Below are 24,780 nucleotides of genomic sequence, written 5' to 3' on the forward strand. Positions count from 1 at the left end.
ATTCTCATTGATAAAAAAACATTCTACAGTAATGGAAAAGTTTGAAATGAATTTAATTATTATCTGGAGATTGAATGGATTAGATTTTGAGATCTCGCAATCGATATATCATAACAATTTTTTTATTCATGAACCACTCAACATGTATATTGTCAACTAATAAAGTCAACAAACTCATAACAACAGAGTCATATCATATGTTCACGCCTAGTGTGTTCAATGTAGCTTAAGGTGTAGTGCCTCTTGATTAGTCTGTAGTTTCGGCGCTCAAAACCAGAGGGCAGGCGGGTGCCGCTTGAGGCTCTGATAACCTCGAGCGCGCAGATTTGGGTAGTTAGATTTCGGTAGCGAACGAGTGCGGACGTCCTGATAGAGGCCCCGTTGCAGGCTTACGCGGGTGTATACTTCGGGACAATGAGTCTGACACGGCTAATTTTTTACACTGGACAGTCATGTTGGCAACACAGAGAATCCTACAGCGTGTTGCCAGAGCATATGCCTTACTAGTTACTACTGGAGGTAGCTACGCATGAGGGCGAGTCACATGTTCCCGGGTTACCCTAGACAATCCGTCTCTCTCACTCTGTATTTGACTGCCTGAGAGAAAACATGTCGGCCAATTAGGTTCTAGGGTGAGAGAGACAGGCTGTACATACCATAACTGCTCTATCTCATTCCTCCGCCATACTGTCTATACACGCGAGGCTACCTCCAATATCATATGTTCATACGAGATTCTTAGATTCAAGGTGCGTTCCGAATATAGCTTGTATTGGTATCAATAATGCTTTATCTCTTTTGCGCTCGCAAGTTTGTACGTAGCTCTGCCTCTGTTCTAGGGAGTTTTTAGTGCTGCCAGATAATTTCGGAACGCACTCAAAGTATGGCTTGACACTTGGATCACGTGTGATCACAGCGATCACAGCGAATCGGCGAGCACTACTCGAAGCTGACTGTCGGCCTATCCAACAAATCGTTGATCAGCTGATTGCGTGATAGGAACATCGAAGTTCGTGTAACTTTTTTGCGACTTGACAAGAGCTGAAATTGTCGAAAAATGTCTCTAAACACAGCTCATGCTAACGGGGGGGTCCTCATACATTCCGGCGAATGGTAAGTCATGGATACAAGGCTTTAAAAAATGAACAAGACCATGCATGTGCCTACCACGGAATTTATCTGTCGAATATTCTCGCAATGACTTTTCTAACTAAAGGCGCAATATCTCTATGTCAAATCGCCGCCTCATATCTAAAAAATTATTCCTTTGTCTTTTTCTCTTTTTTATTATTGCATATTCATACTTTCAGAATATTGTTATATATACTCGTGATCAAACAAACCGCAAATTTGAAACTAGCCACAACTGTGTAATTGCTTAATTCTGTTTTCTCGTTCTATTCAATTAGTGTTAAAACCTCATTATGACACATCTATGTTCTATCTTTCCTTATGTGTCACAAACTTAATGAAGAATTTAGTTACTCGGGGGATATTATTTAATATTGAAGAGTCGCGCACTTTGCTAATAGCCAACGAAACTACATTTTTGGAAACAAGGATGATACTTTACATATGATAAAATAGTGTTTGAATATGCAATACCTATGCAAACAGAATCTGACCAGTTAATTTTTTATTTGAAAGTAAGATGGTTATTTGTAGAAGAGGAGAAAAATTATCATTTTATTACATACTAAACTACGCATCGTGATAATAACTTTATCTCAAATGTTCCAATGCATACATTTTCCTCTTGTAGCAGTTGATTTATAGCAAAAAGGCTGTAAACATTCATGGCATCTTTCATTTACGATATTCAATGCACACTGAGCTCAGTAAGTGAAACATGCCAATCTTTATTCGATGTTTCGTTATGTTAGTCTTATCAACGTCATCCTTATGAAATCGCCGGAGAATATGAAAGAAATTAATCGAGATTTAATAGTGTTGAATCAGAAGCGAGTTTACGTTCATCGTAAAAATTTATACTCTAAGAATGTGATATATTTCTCTTTCATTACTAGATCAGCCACTTATCAGTTAGTTTGTTTGATGCTAGTAAATGTTTGTGTTCGGTCTGAAGGTTATAAGAGTCATTAAGGATGAATGAGCTGTAGAATCTGAATCAAAAGTTAGGGAATGGAAAGAAAAAAACTATTCAATCTCCAGCACTGTTATTTGTGTCGATCACGTTGAGCATGAATGAAACAACAGCCCTATGTAATAGAAATTAATCCAAGCAAATTCGAATAACACAAGCTACCGTATCAATAATTGATTGAGAAAAAATTTCATAATTAAAACATTCGAAATGATTACAATATATTTTTTTTTAATAAGATTCTAATGTTTTTTGTTTTTTTTTTCCCTCATTGCTCTTGCCGACCAGATTCCCACAAATTTGCTAAAAATCAATCAATAAATCTTACCCTTTATCGTACAATTGTAATTCTCAATTGTGATTTTCAATCAACATCTTCTGTACGTTATTTACACAAAATTTAGTTTCATCCAGTTTGGAGATATTTATATGTAAAAAAAATTTTCAGGCATTTACAAGAAATCCCTATGATGAATAAATTGAGCTAATTTTCTGGCTTTATAAGAACTTCCTCAAATAAAAGTATTGTCTTATATTTTAAGGTTCATCATTGAAACCATTCAAAAATTCACTCGATAATAAGCTCAATATTTTTCCATATATCTGAATCGTTAAATTCTCTGTTGCAGTATTCTTCTCTTTTCTGACAATGTCATGATGGAATTTCATGGACAGGATCAACCTGAGTTTATCGGATCAAAACGAGGCAGACTTTTCTTAACTACACACCGTATGATTTTCAACGCAAAGGACCAAAAAGAAAGAATGCAATCATTCAGCTTTCCTTTCATCACATTGAGCGACGTGGAACTAGAACAACCAATGTTCGGCGCTAATTACATAAAAGGAAAATGTCGAGCTCAACCGAATGGCAATTGGACTGGCGAATGCAAATTTAAACTTCACTTCAAAAACGGTGGAGCAATCGAGTTTGGACAAGCAATGTTAAGGGCTGCTTCTATGGGTCAGTAATCCAATCGTTCCCACTTTGCAAACCTTGTACAAATCTTAAATTTGAAACCGGTCAGAACACAGTTTCCGACATCACAATGAATTAATATCGAATCAACAATAATCAATTACGAGTATCACTCCACATCACGGATTCATTCTACTACCTTTAATTCTATTTCCTCAAAGTGTTAGACACCTTAACCATTTCATTTCACTTACTTTTCTCATCTAGAATCTGCTTTGTACATAGAGCAAGGACAAAAAATGGAAAATCAGTTTGGATAATGTAAAAATTTCACTAATTATACCAACATATATGTTCAAATTTTTCAGCAAATCGCAATGGTCCTGGTTTCGATGCACCTCCACCATATCAACCGCCAACTTCTGACTGGTACGCCGCACCTCCGCCAGCGTATCAAGCTGCGCCAGGTGGATATTACGGCTGGCAACCTCCGACAAATGTTTTCCCCGAACAACCACCAGGTGAAAATTCTTCTCAAGCTTGCACTTAATGCGAAATTTGTTATAGATACAGGATTTCAACTTCCTGGAAAAACATGGAAATGTGAAATTTCACAGAATTTAACAAAGTCAAAGTCTGCATTGTTATTGTTCATGTAACAAAGCATTGTACATTAAGATAATAATATTTCTCAACTTTGATATTACTTTTTACGATTTACGCTAACATAATGATTACGCGCTGCTCTATTCAAACTTTAAAGTATAACTTATCAGATTTTTCACATTGTTATGTTAACATTATGATATTCAACCTCTGACACTAATGAATAGAATCCTTTTTTCACGAGACTTGAACCTTTCTGTGTCTTTCTCAATAATTTGATGCAATATATGCACAGCTGTGGCAGATTACATAAACAAATAATAAGCAATAACAACTTTTCCCTGTTTTTTGCTAAAATAAAAGTTTATTCTCTGTGAATTATAACGATTGTACAAAATCGTATTGAATCATAGACTAAATAAAACCAGCTACTTGCTATCAGAATCTGACATCTATATCGATTTTTTACTAGAAAAATAGAACAATGTAATTTCTCTAACGTTTGTAAAGTTTTTTTCTAGATTTCAGTGCTTTGAAATTGTATTTAACGTGATCAGCTTCACTTTATAAGCCTTCGTTCCATCACGTTTTTAACCAACCTGACTATATTCCATATATTTATTTAAATTAAATAGACTACAATATTTCTCAGTGCTCATAAACTTTTAGGACAAATGAATCAATGGGATTAAATATGTTTATTCATGAAACTCGATCAACTTTCAAAACATTGTGTCGATAAAAAAATGTTGAATTTTCAGCAATCTATTTCTGACTCCTTGTTGCTGATTGTTAACATGAATTCTTTGCTCATAATTTTGCAAGTATATTAATACCATTGTGCTATTACGCAGCAAATGGCGTATACATGACGGACTCTCCGCCACCGTATCCCGGCATCAATGGTCCTTATCAAGGTTACGCCAGCGGCGGAGCTGCGCAACAGCAGCCACAGCCAAGTGCTTGGGGGAATTCGGCGCAACCAAGCAACTGGGGTCAGCCTCAATCTAACGGAGCTCCGGGATGGGCGAACCCAGGCTACAATCCGCAATCAATGTCTCAAGGAGGTGCGTATCCAAGTTACGGACAGCCTAGTTACAATAATTATCAGCCAATCCCACCCCAGTTTTCTCAATATTCCCAAAATCCACCCCAATATCATCCGAATCCAGCTCAGTATGTGCAAAATCCGCCCCAATACTCCCAGAATCCACCCCAATATTCGCAATATCCTCAAAATCCACAAAATCAGCAAGGAGGATATTACGGCACAGCCGGTATTTACCAGAAGCCAAAGCCCTACTAGAATTGCACCGAGTTCATGGTAATATCCGTGCTTATTACAATCTGTAAATCATTCTTATTCAGCGAGTTTAGGCTCCGAATAATCACATGTCAAAGATCGCTCTGGCCTTTGGAACTCTAACAGAAGTTCAATTTTAACAGTAACAAGTCATTTCTTAAAATCAATGTAAAGCTTCGGTCATTTCTTATCGTAATCGTCAGTTCGGTTATCATAGAATTTATCACAAATTGATGGAATTCAGCTGAGCACATTAAGGATAAAATCAGCTGGAACCTCTGAATTAAAATTTAGAAAACGAGGTAAAACATAGGGATCAGGAATTAAAAAAAAAACTTTTAATGTTACAACGTTTAAAATGATTAAATTTTAGTGTTTTTGATCCGATTCTAACACTTTTGGGCTCACTTTACTCACCAACCAAATCCCCATAACTTGTCTCGTAAACATTCAAAAAATTTTACAGCACATATAATTATCGATGCTATAATTATAACGTGTGAATCTAATTGTTGTATCGTACTTGCATAAGGCTATTGTTATCTAATCAAGAGACAACTGCCGGTAAAAAAAAGTTTCAGGTGATCTTTGGAGATCTTTGTCGTGATAGAAATAAGTCCAGAAATATTAAAATCTGATAAATATAACCCAAGTTGCGTGACTGAACGTTCTGGTTATAAAATCATTTCTCAAATCATTGACGTCTGAGTTGGTTTTATTCAAAATAGCTCCAGTTCATTTTTTATTTATTTTTCCATCATACAGATAGCATTTCACTTGTGCTCACTATCAGTGGCGCAAACAACATTTCTGGAGATTATTTTAATGATTTTTACTCATTTTCTACCTTTTAATGCAGATTTTACTGTGGATTTATTCTTAACAACCGCCGTAACTTCTAAAATAACTTTATAGCGTTATTCGGTTTTATTACAAATAAATAAAGAATATGCAGGTTTAGAACCTCGAAATCTATTCTAAAATCTAGAGTTCGGCGAAATGTATCACGAGAAATAGTAAGGCAGCTACGAAGCCAATCTAGCGATTAAAATGAAATAGAGACTTTGCCTACGTGTCTAACTACTACGAAAAGTGACATGTTTTGTGGTATTCGTCATTTCTGTTTGTTGACTTTCATTTCATGATTAGTGATCGATTTACGATCAGTGATTTGATTATGTTGTACATTCATTGATCGCTCGCCTGATCCATTTTTCTGAAAAAGAATATAACACAATAAATTGTCTCGTTTCAATACCAACCAGATAAGTCTGTTTTTGGAATTGGTTAATGAATTTCGGTTTAGCCTTGGCAAAGATTGTCGTTTTTTTTTACCTGTAACAAATATCGATCAGTCGCTTGTGTCATAATTTTCCAATGAATAACCATTGATCAGAGATTAGGCTGGTTTTATTGCTTTTTTTTTTCCCCCTCCCATGAAGACATTTGGCATCAGGAGTTCCTTTCAAATTTTTCCATAAAAATACTGTATTCAAACTTTTCTATAATCGGTAATCTAATCACGGGGCCATATTATTATTATTATTATTATTATAACTATAGTTATTACAAGTACGTAAATTAGATTTTAGATCAATTTATATTCGTATTTCAATTTTGTAATTTGGCATCAATATTTCTATCTAAATTGTACTAAAACTCGATTGGTATCATTTCGATGATTTTTATTTTGGATTTTTTAATTTTTCGTGTGACTGAGAATTAGACTGTCAGCAGTATTGAATATAATACTCTTACTGCTTGATATTTATTATATTTTCACATAAATCGTAAGCTACTTTTTATAAATTCCGCACCTCAGAATGATATACTTTGCAAATAAACATTTTTGGGGCCTTATCTATATATTCCAATATTTCATTTTTCTTTACATAAAAAAAGAATCACTTCAGAAATCGTTTTTAATTATACTTCTGATATTCTTAAATCCTGATAGTATTTACTGAAATGTTTTAATAATGCTGTTGTATGTTGTCATATAATGTCATAGCTTTACGAAAACCAATAATTAAAATATAAATGTTGTACATCAATTGCTGTTTTTATTTGTCCCTTTCAACAGCATACATCGTTAATCAAGTCTGGAAATTACTAAGTATCACCGTTTAACACGAAAAAATTAAATCGCGCATACAATTATTCTTTGTGCATCACTTCGAAAGCCGCAAAAATGTTTCTGTTAACATAAAAATATTTCATTTCTCAAGTACTTCGTTCATTTTTCTACGTACGAACAATCGCTCGCATTGTTGCGGACGTATATACTCACTGGAAAAAACATTTTTCAACGTTTCATCTTTAAAATTTCATAATCCTGCAATCAGGTACTAAAGCTGACAAAGGAGATGCTCACTTTAAAACGGCAAACCCTCGAAATAAAAATATTACTGGTTGCGCAAACCAATTCTTCTTTCTTTTTTTTTTTTTTTTTCTATCGGGTTGAATCTGAACATAACTGCAAATCTCACAGCGCAAAGATGTTGGAACTTGAAAAAGCTTTTAAAAATTCGCAATTCATCGAGTTTTCCCATAAATTCTCTTCTTGGTTAACAATAATTTATAGCATCCGAAACCTGTTACCTTTTATTCCGAGGGGTTCTCGTTCGAAGGTGAGTATATTTTACAGAAACAAGTCAAGTTGTACCGCAATTTATAGTTTCGGTAAAAACATTTGTGTTTTTTCTTTGACTGAATCTACCCCACATTTAAATTAACAAGGGCATTACGATGTTTCGTTTGAACACGAAAATTTCTCGTGGAAGGATATCTCTTTAGTTTTTTTCTATTCCAAACGAAACACCGTCATATGCATGGAATTCCATAACTTTCGGTAAACATTGACAGTGAAGTTTTGATGGAAATAAAAAAAAAAAAAAAATTGGAACTCAAGTATGCATCCATGCAAATCAGAAGTGAACATCAATGTATTGAGGTCTTTAGTAATGTAGAGAAAGTAATATACCTCCTACACTTAAGCTTGCCTCACATTACTCAACGCCATTGCATAATAGTTTTTCAGCTGATCCGGCATAAGATTTGCTTTCACTCTCTCAGCTCAGTTATTATCTCATGGCTTCCGCGTAACGTTCCAACATAGCTCCATGTAGCATTGATCAAATTTATTACGCAAGCTTTGTTATAAAGGAACAGGTGGCATTATTGCTGCATTATTTGAAAACATTTAAAGACACGGAAATTAGGAGTTGAATCCTCAAGTTGAATACAGTATCGAAAACTTTGTTCATATGTGAAAAATATTTTTCCATTTTGTGCAGTGCTCTGTCGTGTAAATAACTCGTGAATTAAATGTTGACTTGTTATGACGTCGTAACACGTTTTATTCGCCTGATTTGCATAACTGCTCGCGAACTTCTGGAAGAGTGAAGAATTTTCCTGTTTGCCAGTGCATTAGTGTTGAACATTGTATCCGTTAAATCACTTTATTATTGAAACGAGTTAGATTTATCACAGTTTATTACCGCTGAGTTTTTGCAAATCAGTTTTGCCAAGTTAATCAAATCCTGTAATTTGTAACGACAAATTCTAATTTATTAGCCTCTTAACCCTTGCTAGTTAAAAATAATCCGGGTTCAATAATTTCTGAATATCCTTCCGGTAAATGATACTCGTAAATATACCTGATGCATGCATGGAATAATTCTCGCACGATTGTCCTAAGAGCTGACTCAGTATGAATCGGTACGAAGGAAACTTCATATAAACATTTATTACTGGTAATAAAGCCTGTGGCATAATTTCTAAGTTTTCAAAGCTAACACGCTATGCCTCAACAAACAAAAACTGTGGTACCCAAAGCATATCCTTGTGAGTGATCTGTAGAAATTTGTAATTCACCTAATTTTAAATTACATTAAGGATGAATTGGCAGTGTCGTGTGAATAAAATTTTGGGAAAAAATAAAGAGAAACGTATACACTGCAATTTTACTAGTGTTGATGATAGCGAACGCGTATAAAACCATCTCTCTACTATGTAATAGAAATAAAACTGAGCCAATTTGGATAAAACATGCTGAGTTATAAATAATTTGAAGGAAAGATTTATAATACAAACGTTCAAAATAAACGAACTCGGTTATCTTTTATCCGATTATAATGTTTTTAGACTTATCGTATCCGCCATAAAACACCAGAATTAAATCAATTCCAACGTTCTTGTCAAAAAACATTTTCGCCAATTCTTGATATCTTTGTTTGTGTCGGTCATATTTGCTCAAAATTATTTCCCCTACATATCGAGGATGTTGTTTAACTGGCGTTTACCTTCATTGGCACAAGTAACACACTGCGACTGACTTTTTAAAAACTTTTTTACTCTTTTCCTAAATTTCGATTCAGACATTACAGCCCTTTCATCCCCAAATATCATCTGTGGAGTGAGTTGTTTGTATTAATATAATACCTATATTTTTTCCATAGATGCAAAAGCTGCGGAGGCTGCGCAAAGCGCGTACTATGATCCAAATAGGCCTCAATGCGCTTACGTTCCACCACCCGCTTACTACGTAAGTATTTTTATATCAAACCTCTAGATTTCAGAACAAGCGCAGATTTCATGATGATTTAATTTTTTTTCTGGTAATTTCTGACGTGTTATTTCACATCGATGAATAGTCGAACAACTAGAGTCGATTTGTTAATTTTTTTCAATTACAATACTCATATTTTTAGGAAAGCCCCCCGAGTTACCAACAGGCAACGGATAAGAAAGAACAGTGAGACGCGTTTTTAGTGAGGGATCATTCGCCACGATTTCTGTACTAATAAAGAGCTTTCAAAGTCGTGCTTTATCCGAAACAAGCACACACATTCCGATACCTAGCACCGTTGGATATATAAAATTCTAATTTAACACATCACGCATTAAACAATCGTGTTGTTATTCCAGATTGTATTGTGCTCCATGTTAATCCTGAATATCGGTAATTATACGCATGTATAAATGAGTGGAACGAAATAACTTTTTACTTTGATGCTCCTTATTTTACCTTTATTCATCTTCATACTTTTCCATTTTAAAAGCAGCAAATTTATCGCACCGTTTTTAATAAACTATTATAAATGTTCAATAAATATATTATGTTGAGTATTTTCCGTATGATTTGGGAAATGTAAATTCTCTGTAAATTTTTAATCATACATATTATATTATAATATATGTGAAGATGTATAAATCTGTATATCTTAGTAATGCAATATAATACCGCTAACATACTAATGTTATTTGATTATCTGATAAAATTAGCGATCAAAACATTGTGTATAGTAATAAAAAAAAAAGAAAAAAAAAAGAAAAACAATATATTATATGCACATAGGTATTAACATATACGCATTTGTAGAGTCCATACGATTCTAAACGCTTATTTATTAAACATTCACAGCATTCGTATCGAGCTTCGCTTATCACAGTAGAAATTCTCTGGATGTTCGGATTTGCGGAATTATCAAAATTGATTTTTTAAATTACAAACTTGAAGCGTGATTTCAGAGGTAACAAAATATCTAATACATTTCACATGAAATTTTCTATCTTCTTATAATATATTTGGGGGTTTTGTTGAATAACCGTTTCTATGGGTTAAAAAAAAAAAAAAAAAAAAAAATGTGAGCTGCCGGTGTATTTAAATATCGAATCTTATATTTTAGAAGGTATTAAAGAATCTGTGATTTGTACATAATTTAGAAACTAAGAAAGCTTTCCTGCTAGTGTTATTTTTACTTTTAAAAAAATTTATTGTTACGTGATGTTAATTTGTATATTTTGCAGTTCTGCACACTCCGACATATCTGACTGGATACATAGATGAAACATTTATTTGTGAAAGAGGCTCGGAGGGTTTCTACTGTATAAAGTTGAAGATGTAGACTGACTGCGTCAAATTAGCAATGCAATCCTTGGAGCTGCGATGTAATTTTCAATACTTTTGCGCCTGTAACATTTACTTTCTTGTTTGCTTAAGGATGAGTAGACCGCACTGTCAGAATTAAAATTTGGGTGAGTAGGAAGAAAGAAAAAAAAAACATTTAATGTTGGGATAAACTGATGAAACGCCGTCTTGTTATAGAAATGATTCTGAAAGAATTCGAATGACGCAACCTAAGATATGAACAATTTGCCTCGAGATTTTCTGTATTTTTTGTATGTTTTTTAGACCATATTTGATGATCTGGCAGGCAAAAATATTAGCCCAAAAACATTAGAATCAGTTTAAAAGTATCAGAGTTTGATCCTTTCAAATGTTCTGATTATGAGAACCTGTTTTACAAATTATGATATCTTAGTTTGTGTCATTCTAATTATAAGTTACCCAGATTCATTGCTATCATGTAGTAGGGATATTGTTGCATTCACTATCATTCGCGCAAATAACGTTCTCGAAGACGTTTGATTTCTCCGATTTTTTTCTATTTTATAAACCTTATGTTTATTCAGACGATAACGGTCCATTCAAACTTGAGTCATCGTGAGTGATTATTTTCTGTAACATTCTTCGGTGAAGTGAATTAAAACAGATAATTACGACATATTATGAGTCATATAAAACCTTGGATTGTATCGAATTTTGGATTATACGTCATTGTTCTAAATTCCACGGAAGAAATTTTCTCAAACTACTTTGACCATTTGGTGATTGTGATAAAACTAGTGTAGTTGACTTCAATGATTACGAATCAGCGAGAATACGGCAGTATATGTTGTAAGCACTTTCGTATTGTACAGTTAACCAATGCAGTATATGTATTTACTAAAATAAAAAGCAGCTTGTGTAAAGTCGGCAGCAATTTGAAGTTTATTCTAAATCCTGTCTGACCTCGAGACATAATTTAAAAAAAATTTTATCCACAATAATCAAGTGTTCAAATATTTTAACTCTTAAAGTACTTCTTACTTTTTTTTTAAATACTTATAAAAATTGTTGTTTTTGTGGTAACATATTGAAAATATTCGTTTTATATTTGGAGATTTAAACAAAATAGGAAATTGAGAAGCCAATTCAATTCACACATGAATTCATAATGACTGTTGAAAAATTAACTTACCGAAGCTCTCTGAGTTAATTAAAACCTTTGTTGTCGTAATATCCTTCTGTTTGAACTCACGTGCGTTGAAATCTCTTGATTGTGTACAAGTCTGATATAAATTAAATATTTTTGATTGTATAAACACTTTATTTGAGTGGCATACAATAATACTTATGTATAATATAATTATTTGTATAAGAAAAAATAGTATCAACAGTTATATGGGTAAAATCAAAGGTCAAAGATTTTGATTTTATATTATTACGATTCTTAAATTGGAAAATTTAAGATATTAAAAATTTGTAGCACCGTCAGTCTTTCCAGACACTGACACATTTCATAACGAGTTACATAAAATTTGGAATGGTTCTTTTAACGCCATTATTATACATATAAATACTTACTTATCAAGAGATTTGTGAATATTTTGTGCAGGCATACATTAAATATAAATTTTTCATTTCACATTGGTCACACAGTTGACATAGATTACAGGTACGTAAACATACAAGTGTGATTAAAACAACAGGTAAAGAAATATTGTACAAGCCTATTTGACGGAGACAATTTCTCGTCACTTATCGAATTTTATACATATTTTTCTAGTGAGCATGTTTTGTTTGAGCTGTAATGAAAAAATACAACACAACGAACGTGGAAATAAAAAAAAAGAATTATTATCTATTCTACGTTTTGACAGTAGCCTTTTTTACTGCTGGCATTACAAAATTACAGTGTAGATTTGAGTGTGCTGAAATTGACTCCAACATGGCACGATAAATGGCATTTTTTAGGAAGGCGCATGTATACAATGTATGTGCATTAATTGTGTTTCGTGTGGTAGCAAATTTCTGTTTTTCACTCCCATCATAAAAATTGATTGTAATGAAATTACATTTTCTCCATGCTACTTAAATGGAAATGCTTTGGTGTCCGAAAGCTACATTTTAAAATTGGATTCAAGGTGGATTTAAAGGGATATCTTACAAGTTTTTCAAAAGAGAGCAAATAAAGAAAAGTTACTTCCAAACGAAACATCCTAATCTATGTACGGGAAAGAGAAATCGCACAACGAAACGAAAATAATCAGTCACACCAGTTACACTGCAATCTTCTCTACGTTTAAAAGCTAACACGTAATCAAGAACGAATATTTACTTTTCAATCATTTGGAAAACGCCAACTATCATGGCACTTTGTATATTTGGAAAAACTCAGGCACTTTTAGCATATATGATCTTAACTTTTAGTGGATTAAAGAAGAATCAATCATTTCTCAGATCTCTTAAGATACTATAATATATCAGCAACAAATTTAAAAAAATAATACTATTGCAAAGATCGGTTTTACTTCTAAAGATTCGATTCTCTGAGAATTAACAGTCTTTGCATGTTTGTGTAAACATATAATTTTCATGTATATAGTATAGTATGTATGTATATATATTATATATTCCTACGGGTTTGCACATATAGTTTACCCTGTGTCATCGGGGCAGTTATTTGAAACCCTGATTCTTGGGAAAATTACGCCATTTTCCCTTCATTGCGGACTTTCATTAAAATATATTGGCAAGACGATTTTAAACAGTTGTAAAAGTTCTCTTCAAATGGAATGCAAAGAAAGGGTTGCTTTGTACGAGTACAAAAGTAAATCGAAGATTTGAAAAAGAGTGCTACTCGTAATGGCTCGTAATCCAGTAGCCAATGGCTCTTTCTAAATCTACGATTTAAACGGCTATGGAATTATGAAAAATTTGATTAAAAATATTTGACTACCTATCATTCTAGGTAGCCCGAAGAAAATTGCATATGTACAATTAATTATTGTCGAGGTAATAGGCTCGGTTTCAAACCTATCCGTATTCAGACGTTACAGTTAAACTGAACTGCCCGTCCTTGACGTTGGTGCCATGATACCAAACTCTGGTGTCCAACAGAATTATGTCCCCGGCATTAACGGAGAAGTCAAATTTCTTACAAACTTTGTCACATTCTGGCGTCGGTGCTACTGACCAAGTTTTGCTTCCCAGTACCTGACCCTGCCACATCAAACGCGGTATGTAATCCAGCTAGAATAAAAAACATAAAGCACTAATTTTTCAAATGAAATTAAACGAGAACTTCAAATTCACATACCTGAAAATATTTATGTAATTTGCTAATCAAATGATTTCTTATACTCATAATGTTTTATTCACAATGTGAAGAGTTTGTAACATTAACGTAACAATTGCTTGGAGAAGAATTCAGATTCTCTACCGTTCCTGAAAAATTAAATAGTTGTTCTGGCAGTAAAAAATTTCTGAATATTTTTTTCAGCGTATATTTGAATCATTCTGAATTCTGTACCTACTATAAACTCTGATTATCTCAGACTCTTATGTACTGAAATTGTCAAGAGATACTTTAAAAAAACAGTATGCGATAACTTCATAAAATCTCAATCTCATTTCTGAAAATGTTCAAATTACGTGAAAATAATCAAAACACGATGAATGCACATAAGAGTGTGTAAGACTTCTTATTAGTTGGTTAAAGTTAACAACTAGTAAATAATCAGAAATACTTTTCTATCAAATATAACATATTTGACTTTCATATTCGCATAATGTTGCTGTGTTAACGTTGCAAACTTTGCTCTTGTTGCTTGTTTGGCTTTAAGCATCGAGAAACTCACATGCATAACAGCGCCTTGTTCGTATCCAAGAAAAACGTAATTGGTGTGCGGTACTTCGGCATCTTGAGGCAAGAAGTGCGGAGTTTGATAAAATTCTTTCATAATTTCCAGCACCTGGGGGTGACAATTTTTCCATCCGACATACCAGGGCTGTTCCCCAGGCAAATTAAGGGCCCTTCGATCGCTCATTGCGAAGACTTCTTTGAGGCTCGCAAAGTTACTTTTAAAATGAAGGAACTGGCATTCCTCCTGAACACTTTCGTAAGCGCCTTCGATACTCTCGTAGAGATTCCTAAAGAAGTATAGGCTGAACACTTTTTTCGCCGGCCAATGACCTGCCGCATTTTTTATCACCATCGGTCTTGACGAGTATGCATAGCGTTTGAATTCTTCTCTTGTCAGATTGGGAAGAATTAGGGCAGAGTCTATACCGCGACAAAATTCACACGTCGAAACAGGCCGGGTGAATTCCCAAACGAAATAATTGTTCGGTACCAAGCAGCGAGTTCCCAGTGCATATTTGAGTGCAAAATTGGCAGACAAATTTTCTGACAATAAACAGTAACTGAGTAGGGTAAAAAATGCCGCTGTAAACAGTTTCTTGGAATATTTTAATTGAGGAATTATATTGTTACATTTCTTTTTGCCCACGTCGACAGTGGCGATTATTGATCGTTCTCGTAGATCAATTAGACGAGCTCCTCGTCTCATGTAATTGGCATTCAGCGCTATAAAAGCCTCTTGTATTATTTCTAACGCTTTTTCATCCTTTTCGGAGTCGCCGTAAACGCCTTTGGTCAACATTGCGCACGTTTTCGTCATTATTTTCAATGCGTTGATCGTTGTTATGCATATTATAACGCTTCGTAGTTATAAAGCAATTACGGTTTGTTAATTCCAAAGTGTGCGTAATCATTTAACTTTGCTTAAATAATACTTCGTTGTTTAAAGGTCATAATAATCCTTCCCCTTCCCACGTGATCCGAGTTTCGTTCGCTACATTTCATGCATTCCTCACTCATCCATAAATCCATAACAATCGCTCATCACGGAATTCCTAACATACGGTTTTCTTTTGTTTCGAAAACAGCCTTGCAGCCGTATACCTATGTTGATCTGTGTGCCGTTAATTGTCCCACTTAAGGTTATTATTCCGCTCGTCGTACTTAAAATTTTACCCACGAAACTCAAATACCTGCGGATTGCGCAATGACGTTATATATTTTGAATGAAAATCACGCGCGTCGACGTTCCTTTTTTTTCTTCTAAGGACAAACATGCATTAAAGTACCCATGATAAACAAGCAGTCCGTTCGCTTAATTTAAAACAGATGGTACTTCGTTTTTGGTGAATATTTTCCGTAAAATAAAGGCAAAGAAACTTGATCAAACGTCATTAATCGATTGACATCACCCACTGCCATCCCATTATCGCATGCACATGATCGTTAACACGCGATAGGCGGATCCATAACCGGGAACCCGTCCTTGGTACAGGTCTGAAGAGCACTGAAAAGACATGGCATAAGGCTGCAGGCTCTTTAGTCCAGAGCGCTGAGCTTGAAGCACAAAAATAATAACAATAAATTGAACCTCTTGCGATGTTCACTCCGTGCTCAAGCACGGCGTATTACCCTGAACGTGATATAGGTATGTATACACATGCCCAGTCTGCGTAGGCATGCGTGTGTTGTTTACCTCGTTGCGCGCAGCCACGAGAACACTGATCACGTGACTCAAGCCACGGCTTGCGATTGGCCCAAGGCTCAGAGCTAGGTCACGTGACCAAACACTACGCAGTACCCCTCGAATGATGATGCATCAGCCATTCAAATTTGAATATAGTGGGGGATGCTGGAGCTGAAGCAGCTGAATCGTAACCGGAGTAACTGGAAGTCGCGTTAATCAGGCGTTTCCTGTCTTCGGATACTAAACAGATGTGGACCTTCATGCTTTTTGTTGAGATATGCGAGGGAGTGCGGCGTGTCGCTTATTATAACGTTTCTAGAATCTCATTCATCCGTTCCCTGGCGAAATATATTTTCTGAAATTTTCTATAAACTTATTCGAATTCTTGATATATAAAATAATTTGAATTCTTGATAGTTTCATTAAAATTTTTCATAACACGATACTGGCGCAAAATACGCTGAAATTTCAAAAGTTCGATTTTTTTTGGATTTGCGATGTAAAACGAAGATCTGAAAAATCTGAGTTTTCTATGAACATTTTTTCAATCTTCAGCTTTAACGGACACGTAAATTTTGATTAATATACGCAGATTTCGAATTTCCTTGATTTTCAGTTGATTGTTTTTGAAGCGAAAGCGGCGGAACTGCTTGCATAAATATTTAGAACAGACTTGATACTCCAGAGCACTTGACCCCACAGCAGCGTATATTCAAAGATATACAGAGTTGACTTGATCTATAGGCATAACCATGACGTAAACCAGGACGCAGGGCTATGCAATCTATTGTTACATGAGGGTATCACTTTGGCAACAGCCAGAACATGGGTCACATCTTGGCTAAACTGTACTTCCTCCATCACAATTATAGTATCACCCTAAATTGGCATAGTGTATTTATAAGCTATCCTTATTCGAATAAATAATGTTTGCTCGGCATACAAGTTTCTTACAGAAACACTTGTAATTCACGTTAAATAAGTGAAATATATATTTAGTTGACGGGATGATACGATTGTTAGAAGAAAAACTTTTTGAAAATGTTTCTCACTCATTTTATTTATGTTGCGTTTTTAAATAATCCAAAATCACACGGTACTGCATACATTATAAGTATACGAAAATTCTGTATTGAAATAGAATTAGGTACATAATATTTTCAACAAACAAATTTTGACGTACAGACTGCGGCTATAGTTTTAGGTAAATTTTATATTTCGCACAATTTAAAAATATATTTTATACTTAAGATAGTATAAAACCTAATTCACAATCTACATTCTACGTGAAATTTATAATTTGTGCTTTTATCAGCATACTTAACTGTTTCAGACTTTTTTGAGAGTTCAACTTTTAACATTCAGGCCAATTGGCAAATAATAGTTAAATGTAATTGCCGTGTTATTTGGCGTGAACTTCGTTGTTATTTATTATAATATTTCATAACCAAGCACAATATATACCTATTCTCCTTTCTTATATATTTACTTATATACATGTATACATATTTACACGTATATGTCTACATGTGTATTTCATCACAAAGCATTGACTAAAAATTTACCTTATTAATTATATTCCAATCGCTTATTTAAACATAATTGAATTTTTAGCCTCAGCACATTTAATCTGTAGTGTAAAACTTGAAAAAGTGTTTTCCAAGGTTCAATAATCGCAAATTGGAATTTTGTTCCTCTAAAATTTGTGTAAAAAAATATTCAACCATATATTCTTTGGAATAAAACACAGATTGGGAATTTGATACATTCAATTTTGTGGGAAAAAATAATGCTGGCAAGCGATAATTTATGAATCGAATAATAGAAGTTGCTAAAACTAATTGTCTCCCACTCTGGGAATTCAGAACAACTTGGGTATATAAGAATAAATACACTTTTAATTACAGGTAACCTGAATTTTTTATTATAAATATAATTTATTGCAAAAATAATTTGAATAAAAAAATGAACGATATTAAAAAAAACAGTTTTTCATTCATGCAATCATATCAGTGTGGATTTTCTTGATTTAAATTTATCAATAATTTAAGTAAGCGATTGAGAAGCTTTGTCCGTGAAAGAGGCCACTTTAGGGACTAACCAATCGCGATTTAAATAGTTATTTTTTATCCAGACATTGTAGAAAAATATGACATGTTAATTTTTTGCAATATTTCTATTGTCATCTTTCTTTCTATCAAATCCCTATAAAAATTTTGCAAGTAAAACGAATTTTCGTTGATTAATATTGCTTCTCATGAACATACTTCAATTCTTCCAAAGAAAAGTGTCATCGATTTTCGTCGAAATTTAATGATGCACTTCTGAAGAACAAAAACGTCGATCTTTGTAAGCAATCAACAAAACGGTTTGGCCTTACTTCTTCGAAGGTAAATAAAATTTAGAAAAAATTGAAGGCGTTTTTTGACGAACGTCTGATATAGGTGCCATAATGTACCAAATCAAAAGCATATGTCACATAAATGTCATTTCGGTGCGCATCGATACCTATATCAAAAACACTCACGGAAAAATGGCCGAAGAAATAAATTCCGAAGCGAGGGTAAGAAAAAAAATGACTCGTTTTGTAGACAAAGCTTCGCGCGTACTAGAAAGCTGTTTACATTGTTTGTAGATGTATCTTTAGCAGTTATTCAAATGCAGCAGGACTAAGTTAATCTTGAAAACTGTATCTAAATGCACTTAAATTGCATATCAAGTTAAGTTACTCGTCGCTTGGCAATGGTATAATAACATCAAAAAAAAAGTTCTAGATAGATGCATTAAATAATCACAAATATATTTTTTTGGCTGACTTGCTTTATATTCAGAGACGCTATTGCATTATATTAGTCGTGGATATGCGCAAATGCTAGCCGAGTAGAACACATTGTAATATATACACACAATATTTAAATTGAAAGGTAAAAAGATTTAAAAATTTCCATTTCTTCTATGCCGAGTAATAGAAATTATGTTTCTTGTGTCTAGTGGTCAAACATCGAGTAGAGTTTTTATTAGTACCTAGCTAATTTATATGCTGGATTACGCCAGTTAAGTTTGCAGATTTATTTCACAAGATCTTTTATTTGAAATACTTCGGTTCCATTGCTCGGGTCGATACCAGAAATAACTTACTCTCAAAAATGTTTGACTAGGACAGTCGTTCGTGTTGATCTATATACCACGTTGTTTTTCTCTTTTCATTTGCAGAGATATTTCTATTTTTGTAATTTTGAATCAGAAATATTGCCATTTACCCAAAATAGAATCTTTTATAGCCGAAACATATTGCGCAGGTACCCAGTATATCCAGTACCTCGATGCTTCTGTCGGACCCAATTGAATCGCCTGAAAAATACATGGGGTATTATTTAGGAGATCAGGTAAGATTTTGAAATTTTATTTCAGCTTGCAGAAAATAAAATAAAATACACTTGGTTGAAAAATTTTAACGAAAATTTGTTCAAAACTTTATAACTTCGTTGAAAATAAATCAATTATGATTCTTTCAATGAGTAGAATGAAGCATATTAAAAAATTTAATTTTGAAAGTTTATCCGATTGCAAAAATAATACTTCAGATGCGAAAATAATTATAATAATAATATGATAATGAATTAAAAAGGAAAATCCTAAAAACAGAAAATGATGCAATAGTAAATCACTCTTGTTTCAAGCAAGATGAGACATGAATAGCTGAAAGAACATCTGAATAGCTTCCAAGAATCAAAGCACAGGAATAAATTCGGAACATTAATTTTTTCTGTCAATGTAAATTCACCATTATGTGGTATTCCGGATGATCGTGGATTGGTTCGCTGAGAACACCTTTTATTGAGTTCATTGGTATCTTGTCTGTGCGTTCCTTAGTTCCAATCCATAGTTGATCTTGCTCCAATTTGAACGTTAGACGAACTTTCCCACCCGACTTGTTCAACATACCGGTGAGTGGGAAGTCCGGAAGTGATTCCTAGATAATATTAAAATAAAATTTTCACTATCGATTGACATATATGAAAGTAGATTAATCCCTGCAAAGTATTTGCTAATATTCCAACATGAAAATTCCCTAATTTTACAGATGTCCTGAATCGTAGAATACAATCTTTCCTAGACCACTTCTGTAAATGGAAGATAAGTTCCTGCGAATTTCTTTACTTCCTTCTGCTCTGACCGAATTTTTTTCAATTTGCAAGTAATTCTTCCAATCATATTCAATCAAGAAAAGATCACTTTAGAAAATTGGATCTACAAGTGTTCTTTATATTTCTTATTTGAGACACTATCAGTTTTTGGAATCTTGTTGCAAAAAATGTGCAACAATTGTGCAAAATGTGTCTTATCAAGAAAAAGGAATAAAAACGGAACTGTATCAAAATTTGTACGAGTAACTTTTTATTGTAATTAATTCAATTAAATGAAACCGTAGATCATCTAAATCAAGTTGATCCCTTATATTTCTTCTAGGCTCAGTGGCTGAAAACGTGTCTGATGGCGAGCAATATTTGACAACTACAATATACCACCATTTCTATAAATTTAATATATGGATGAATGAAAATGAAAAGTGCAAGAACATGTTAAAATAATTTTTAATTTTTTCCCCTACTTTGAATTCATAATTGATGATCAACTAAAGCAATTTAGAAATTCGAAACGAACGAAACTGCCAAGTGCTCAGAGCATGCTGGGCAGATTTGGAGGGTATTATGTTGTTGCTTTCAAGAAGAGTAATATTTCCCGTAACCAACCTTGCTATTTAGTATACCAGGTATCACATCCTCAGGAATACCTTTATCCAAGACCTTACGGTGCATTGTTTGCTGCGACAAAGGTTCCTTACTTGTAGCAGTAGCTGCTTCATCGACTAAGTCCTGCTTTGTGGGTATTGAAACAGCCAAAACGTCGTTCAGCTTGGAACCGACAATCATAATTTTGGCGCCTTTTGTAACACCCAAACTTCTCAGAGTTTGTTCGTCTTTTGCCAATCCTTTGATCATCACTTTCTGCATGGCCTGTGGCACTGCGATAATGTCCTGTAAATGAGCCTTCAAGTCTTTGACTGTGTTATCTAGTGGAAAATTGACGTCTATTTTTTGTTTGTTGTAGATTATCTTGAAGTCGATTCGTTCCTTAGGTTCATCTTGGGAAGTTGCTGCCGCGGCATTATCATTCGCTTTCGATTCTGGCTTGGACAAATCATTTTTCGACGAATTGTCTGGCGCTTTTGAGTTTGTGATCAGTTCTGTAACACAGCAGTTGTCATTACTGTCACCCTTTGCCGTTCCTATGAAAGAAATATTCAATACTGAGATATATTAGTTAAATAACATCGGATTGTGAATCTGATATGTCATATTTTGGCTGAAAATCAGTTCAAAATGATTATGTTATTCCGATACCAAAATAACGAATTTATGCAGTTGTGATAAAGCTATTTACTAGTGAACAATGCAATATAGTGTAACTATATATTATTTGCAGACATTACTCATTGTTTGATGAGAAAATTGTTTTTCAGAATGAATCAGCCATACCAGACTGCTGACTAGATCTTCACAAATAGTCCGAAAAATATCCAACACTTTTTGAATAGTATAGTTGAACACAGAACTGTAATTCTTGTCAAACATTTGTTGTACCAGAAATACACAAATCTATTTTTATACATTCTGGACATGACTGTGTGTGCTAATTTTTTTCAGCAAATCTTCAGAGATTTTCATGGTGAGCAAAATAAGCCCAAAAACATTAACATCAGGTAAAAAAAATAAAAAACCACAGATTTTAATCATTTTCAATGTTGTAATATTAAAACTTAGTCTTTAATTTTATATATCTAAGTTTGTATTATTGAAATTTACTTAGATCCATTTCAACTTTATAATAGGGATATAGTTTCATTCGAGTTCACTATAGTTGGTGAAAACAACATTGTTAGAGATTTTGTGGATAAATATTTTTTGTTTCCTAACTTTTGATGCCAATGGTATGGTCGATTCAACCTTAAATTCTTAGACCTTTGTCCCCAAAGTCGATATTCAACACAGTCAATCACACGTAAATAAATAGTAAAAAAAAAAACATTTCTGTTCGGTAGAATTTTGTGTATACAATATACTTTGAAACAAAAATTTGACATGCTAAATTTAGACAATAGAATAAGGAAATTTTTTTTTCTGACATGACATTATTTTTCTGTGTATTCAGAATAAATAAGTATATTCACAATTGAATAAATTAAATTTGAAACAATATCCAAGAAATGAGGGAATTCGAGAACGGATATTTAAAAACTATTCAGTAATTTAGGAGAGTTGAATTTGTACAGCAGAGGGATATCGAAATTATTCACCGGATAATATAAATTTTAACATTAGTTTCCTTAAAAATAAGAATTAATTATAGATTGGAAAGCAATGTCCGTATGGCTATTGGTATTTACTACAAATACCAGCGAAAACAGTTAAAAATTGTACATTTCTTTGCGAAATTTTTAGAATAAAGATTTCGATTGTGAATTGATGAGTGAGGTCCGTAAGTACGACTGTAATTAGTCCATAATGATTTGACAACGAAGACGTTTTGAATTGAATATTTGAATTGTATGAAGGTTAGGTTGACAATATTTCATGAAATTGAAATTCATGCGAAGATCTGAAATAGTTTCTAATGAGAAGAGTTGAACGCATCTCTCCGAGGAGACCGAAATATATGTATTTTCGAAATGGTCAATATGAAATATCATTGTTGTCAAAAGCTTTATATCTGGACTGACTTGCATAGTTTGTGAAATGACAATCCAGGATATTCGAATATCTTTTGAAATTAAAAATCAAACGACGAGATAATCTCACTGCCAATGCAACACCAATAATTCAGAATCGGAATTCGATAAAACAATTCGCCGACGGCATTTGGCTTCAAATTGAATGTAATTGTAAATACTTTTCCACGTACCAACGCACTCCATGATGTACGGTGATGATGTAGAGCCTGTGGAAAAGCGTCAGTACATAAAATCCGTCGCACACTACAAAATCGCGCATCCTTCAGTCCGGTTTACATGTAACAGAATGTCGTCGCGCGGAGTATGGCCGTTTGCTTTTTCTCATTTCCGATTAGCTGAGAAAAATATCACAATCGTTTGACAATTTCCATGTTACTACAAATTTAAATGTGTACTATTGGGCTTTTCAACTGAGACAATATGTTGTAACATTTGGAATAGACACATGAAAATCCGCTAATTTATTCCCAGACTTGAAATTGAGCTTTAGAGACTGATAGCTTCAGGGTTAATTCGCATCGCCAAGTTGCCGTTTCATTTGGCTGACTTGAATAAAATTGATAGGGGGAATTTTAAACAAGCACTCAGCGATTAACTGCAAAACTGTTTCGCACGTAATTGTCCTACCCAAAGTCATCATCAACTCCATTCAAGTGACAGAAGATTCTTCTAGACAACTTTATTGATCACAGAATTTTTCGCGAAAGAATTTTAGTCGTCATTTCTCTGCTGTTGGACCTACGCTGTTTTCGCTGCGTTTTGTGAGTTCCTAGGGGTTCAATTGGTCAGATAATGGTTGTACGAATCGAATCTAAGACCGGAAATTTTTCAGCCTATGAATAAAAAAAAGCAAGGCTAACCCCTTTGTATTTTTTTCGAAAATTTTCGTGATTCTGAAAAGTGCTGGAACAAATTCTTTCTGGCACTATTCCGAGGTAATTTTGCAGGAGAAATCGATTGGGCGCAGTCCCAATACGCTGCGATCAACTCATCAGAAGTTAGAGCCGAAAAACGAGAACCTATAGTTTCGACATTTTTCAGCAGCTGCTTTTTCCTTCGTAACTTCTCTCCTGTTGATCTCACGCTGTTTTCGCTGCGTTTTCTGAGTTCCTGGTGGTCCAATTAGTCAGGATAGGGTCATTTAAATCGAATCTGGGACCAAAAATTTTTCGGCCAAAAAAAAAGCAAGGCTAACCCCTTTGCATTTTTGGCAAAAAATTTCGCGATTTTGAAAAGTGCTGGACTGAATTCTTTCTGGCTCTATTCCGACGTAATTTTGCGAGAGAAATCGATTGGGCGCAGTCCCAATACGCTGCGATCAACGCATTAAAAGTTACAGCCGAAAAACGAGAACCTGCGTTTTCGACATTTTTCAGCAGCTGCTTTTTCCTTCGTAACTTCTCTCCTGTTGATCCCACGCTGTTTTCGCTGCGTTTTCTGAGTTCCTTAGGGTCCAATTAGTCAGGAAATGGTCATTTGAATCGAATCTGGGACCTAAAATTTTTCGGCCAAAAAAAAAGCAAGGCTAACCCCTATGCATTTTTGGCAAAAAATTTCGCGATTTTGAAAAGTGCTGGACTGAATTCTTTCTGGCTCTATTCCGACGTAATTTTGCGAGA

At 34.0% G+C, this 24,780-nt stretch overlaps 3 protein-coding genes across 7 annotated transcripts; 1 reads left to right on the plus strand and 2 right to left on the minus strand.

The window, feature by feature from the left end:
* Positions 1-904: 904 nt before the first annotated feature.
* LOC124297939 (WW domain-binding protein 2) lies at positions 905-11,055 on the plus strand. Of its 4 annotated transcripts, none has more exons than XR_006906686.1 (7): positions 915-1,113; positions 2,734-3,068; positions 3,392-3,544; positions 4,484-4,696; positions 9,393-9,478; positions 9,645-10,466; positions 10,744-11,055. XR_006906686.1 is itself a non-coding variant. In XM_046749402.1 (6 exons), the coding sequence occupies exons 1-6, from the start codon at positions 1,058-1,060 to the stop codon at positions 9,690-9,692; spliced, it is 891 nt and encodes a 296-aa protein (XP_046605358.1). In that variant the 5' UTR covers positions 915-1,057; the 3' UTR covers positions 9,693-11,055. The 4 variants fall into 4 exon arrangements, 2 of the variants coding, with proteins under 2 accessions (XP_046605357.1, XP_046605358.1); XR_006906687.1 differs by having other exon boundaries at positions 9,645-9,895; XM_046749402.1 differs by having other exon boundaries at positions 9,645-11,055.
* An 857-nt stretch (positions 11,056-11,912) lies between these two features.
* Positions 11,913-16,205, minus strand: LOC124297938 (uncharacterized). The gene is made up of 2 exons (XM_046749400.1): positions 14,680-16,205; positions 11,913-14,071 (listed from the first exon to the last, which is right to left on the minus strand). The coding sequence occupies exons 1-2, from the start codon at positions 15,499-15,501 to the stop codon at positions 13,856-13,858; spliced, it is 1,038 nt and encodes a 345-aa protein (XP_046605356.1). The 5' UTR covers positions 15,502-16,205; the 3' UTR covers positions 11,913-13,855.
* Positions 16,206-17,410: 1,205 nt separating this feature from the next.
* Positions 17,411-23,413, minus strand: LOC124297941 (ubiquitin domain-containing protein UBFD1-like). 2 transcript variants are annotated; one of them, XM_046749406.1, is made up of 4 exons: positions 23,332-23,413; positions 21,123-21,616; positions 20,153-20,341; positions 17,411-19,719 (listed from the first exon to the last, which is right to left on the minus strand). In XM_046749406.1, exons 1-4 carry the CDS (start codon positions 23,342-23,344, stop codon positions 19,609-19,611), a joined length of 807 nt encoding a protein of 268 aa, XP_046605362.1. In that variant the 5' UTR covers positions 23,345-23,413; the 3' UTR covers positions 17,411-19,608. The 2 variants fall into 2 exon arrangements, with proteins under 2 accessions (XP_046605362.1, XP_046605361.1); XM_046749405.1 differs by having other exon boundaries at positions 21,123-21,658.
* Positions 23,414-24,780: the final 1,367 nt, after the last annotated feature.

The sequence above is a fragment of the Neodiprion virginianus genome, chromosome 2 (genome assembly GCF_021901495.1).
Source record: "Neodiprion virginianus isolate iyNeoVirg1 chromosome 2, iyNeoVirg1.1, whole genome shotgun sequence".
Taxonomy (NCBI): Eukaryota; Metazoa; Arthropoda; class Insecta; order Hymenoptera; family Diprionidae; genus Neodiprion; species Neodiprion virginianus.

What these genes read in the sequence shown, in the direction of transcription:
- LOC124297938 (XM_046749400.1), bottom strand. Translation starts at nt 15,501, where the DNA reads ATGACGAAAACGTGCGCAATGTTGACCAAAGGCGTTTACGGCGACTCC. An exon ending in AACAAGGCGCTGTTATGCAT is followed by an intron (nt 14,072 to 14,679) that starts GTGAGTTTCTCG and finishes TTTTTATTCTAG; the next exon opens with CTGGATTACATACCGCGTTT.
- LOC124297941 (XM_046749405.1), bottom strand. An exon ending in CTGGTATACTAAATAGCAAG is followed by an intron (nt 20,342 to 21,122) that starts GTTGGTTACGGG and finishes AATATTATCTAG; the next exon opens with GAATCACTTCCGGACTTCCC. An exon ending in ATCCGGAATACCACATAATG is followed by an intron (nt 19,720 to 20,152) that starts GTGAATTTACAT and finishes TGTATTTTTCAG; the next exon opens with GCGATTCAATTGGGTCCGAC.
- LOC124297939 (XM_046749401.1), top strand. Translation starts at nt 1,058, where the DNA reads ATGTCTCTAAACACAGCTCATGCTAACGGGGGGGTCCTCATACATTCC. An exon ending in CTCATACATTCCGGCGAATG is followed by an intron (nt 1,114 to 2,733) that starts GTAAGTCATGGA and finishes TCTCTGTTGCAG; the next exon opens with TATTCTTCTCTTTTCTGACA. An exon ending in TTTCCCCGAACAACCACCAG is followed by an intron (nt 3,545 to 4,483) that starts GTGAAAATTCTT and finishes GCTATTACGCAG; the next exon opens with CAAATGGCGTATACATGACG.